Below are 2,589 nucleotides of genomic sequence, written 5' to 3'. Positions count from 1 at the left end.
GGTCCGGCAGCCGGCGCCAACTGCCCGACGCTGGGCAAAGCCAAGAGGCGCTCCTTCAGGAAGAAGAGGGAGAAGCCCCCCGGCAGGGGCCTCGCGGACGGCTCCCAGGGGCCGGGCTCGGAGGACGTCGGCATCCCCAACGGCGTGGACCTGCTTGCGCTGCCGCAGCTGTGCTTCCCAGGTACCAGGCCGGGCGCGCCTCAGGCCACAGCCGCGGACTGTGTCCAGGAGTCAGCAAAGTGCCACCGGGGTGGGCCCCTGCCCCTGGGTCCCCCCTACGCCCGGGTCCCCCGCATCCCACCCCCGGGTCCCCCGCGTCCCCCAACCCCCAGGTCCCCTCCACCCCCAGTCTCCCACATCCCACCCCAGGGTCCCCCGCGTCCCCCAACCCCTGGGTCCCTGGGGTCGAGCCGTCCTGCTCTCGGGAGGTGCAGAGCTCCAAGGCAGCCCGTGCGGGGGACACCGGAGTCCTGGAGGGCGGAAGTCCCCTAGGACTACCGGTCCCGCGATTGGCTTGGGGCTTCCGGACGACTTCCAGCGCTGACTCAGCCTGGGCCGCCGGAGGCCCTGCGGACGCTTAGATGACGTCCAGTGAGCCGGCCCTGCCCCCTGGGACCAGAACTACAGGTCACGTTTTTTTCCGCAAACTGACCAGTTCATGGAAATATCCGGCGTGTCCTCCGGGCTTCATGTTTTGGTCTCGGGGATTGTGAACCGGGGACCAGCCAGGACCCCCCACCCCCGCGGTGCTCAGGACGGGCCTTCGGCCCAGGCTTCCCAAACCCGTTTCTCTCTCCTCCACCTGCAGGAGGCATGTGTGTGGCCTCTGAGCCGAAGGAGGACCGCATCCACTTCCTGGTGCTGACCAACGTCTGTGGGGACAGGACGTACGGCGTGGTCGCCCAGTACTACCGGCCGCTGCACGTGAGTGCTCCCGCGACGTCCCCCGGACCTGGGTGGGGCGCCATCGCACCGTGGTGACGTGCACAGAATGTGAGGCTGCCACATGCACAGCGTGGCCCCGGCCATCCCCCTGGAAGGACACGCCGGCCTCATCAGCGGTCGTCCGCCGCCGCCCCCCCTCCCCCGCTCCACCCATGCTCTGCCTCTGGGGTCGCCTGTTCCGGACATTTCGCATAGGTGGACCTACCCGACAGGCGTCCTTTTCCGCCTGGCTTCTTCGGTCACTGTGTCATTGCCTCGTGCGCGTGGAGCCGGGGCCAGCCTCCTCCCTGTCATGGCTGTGACCTTCCAGTGTCGAACCATTCTGGGTGTCTGTCCCTCAGCCGCTGGACACGTGGGCTGTCCCACCTGCCGTGTGCGAAAGGTCCTGCTTAGGTTTGGCGAGCATGATCCATCCACATGTTGGGGAGTGTTTTCTGGGGGAGCTGCTGCAAGTGCCCCGGAAGAGCTTGTAGGGGAAACGAGGGGCCCAGAAGCACACGGTGCTCAGCTGCCCACTTCCAGGGGGTTTCCAGGAGGGGGGCTGCGACTTCCTTCTTGGGCCTGCGCTTTGCCGAGGGAAGTCAGCAGGTCCCACAGAGCGGAGGCGAACAGGGGCCTGGCTGCTTCTCCCCGCTTGGTCCCCAGAGAGAGACAGGCAGTTACTTTTGGTACAGTTATCTCGACACGTTACTGTACGTGTCAGGAGGCATGAGATGCAATCAGGTGGGCTGCCCTTTCGCTCTTGGAGCTCAGGCGTGCCCAGGCGTCCTCGAGGGGTGTGCAGGAGCACGGCTCGCTGCCGTGTCTGGGCGAGGTCACCTTCCGTGACGGGCCCAGCGGAACAGAGAGCTCAGCCCCGCAGCCCCACGTGCAGGCTGTGGCCTCTGGGACTGTGGGGGACGGGCGGGGCTGGGGTGCCTGCCCCTGCTTAGCCAGTTCCGCCCCCTGAGACGCCCCCTGAGACACCTGCAAGTGACTCATTCAGGGAAGTGCCTCGGGAGTTTGCGAAACAGCACAAAGTGTGTGCGTCTGTCCTTCTAGCAGGAGAAGTTACCATCATCGTTGTCATCGTTACATACGTTTAAAAAGTGATAGCCCCTGTGTAGCATTAACTATACCAGACGGGACTGTTCCCACGACACCTGCCTGTCTGGTGGACACGGCTGCCTGGCCTGTCCTCCTCGCGGCTGCACGGGGACCCACGTGGGCCCCACACCTCTCGCTCCCCCCTCCCGCCACACGTCCTGAGGACCGATGGTGACCTGTTCCAACCAGGGCCGTCCCCTGCGTTCTGCTCTGCCTCTCGTGGCTACAACACCTGCAGCCCACGTGGACGAGGCTCCACTGGGAGCACCATCCCTACATCACAGATGAGAGCGTAGTGGCACAGAGAGGTTATGTGACATCCTGTGGTCACACAGCAGCCAGGATTCGAGCCAGGATTGCGTGGTGTCCAGGTTCCCCTACTACAACGCCCTCAGACCGACTCCAGAGCAGTAGGTGTTCATTAAACGGTGGGCAGGCGGATGACGCAGCCAGCTGTTTCCTGGGCTTCTGCCTTTTCCTGTCTCACTGGTACCTGAAGTAGGCACTAGTCCGTGCTAGTCCCCAAAAGTCCCAAACTGAAGCTGTCATCACTTCATC

The 2,589-nt window shown here is 64.6% G+C and overlaps 1 protein-coding gene across 1 annotated transcript in view; it reads left to right on the top strand.

The window, feature by feature from the left end:
* LOC105307747 (DENN domain-containing protein 3-like) overlaps nucleotides 1-2,589 on the top strand; it is a 35,579-nt gene that overhangs the window by 1,175 nt on the left and 31,815 nt on the right. Inside the window, exons 2-3 of the mRNA XM_023524976.1 lie at nucleotides 11-181; nucleotides 809-924. Of these exons, the coding sequence (XP_023380744.1) occupies nucleotides 11-181; nucleotides 809-924 (287 nt within the window). The remainder of the gene's footprint in view (nucleotides 1-10; nucleotides 182-808; nucleotides 925-2,589) is intronic.

This window comes from Pteropus vampyrus, unplaced genomic scaffold, assembly GCF_000151845.1.
Source record: "Pteropus vampyrus isolate Shadow unplaced genomic scaffold, Pvam_2.0 Scaffold514, whole genome shotgun sequence".
Taxonomy (NCBI): Eukaryota; Metazoa; Chordata; class Mammalia; order Chiroptera; family Pteropodidae; genus Pteropus; species Pteropus vampyrus.
Note: the sequence above shows the minus strand (reverse complement) of the source record. Positions and strands in the feature narration are given on the sequence as shown.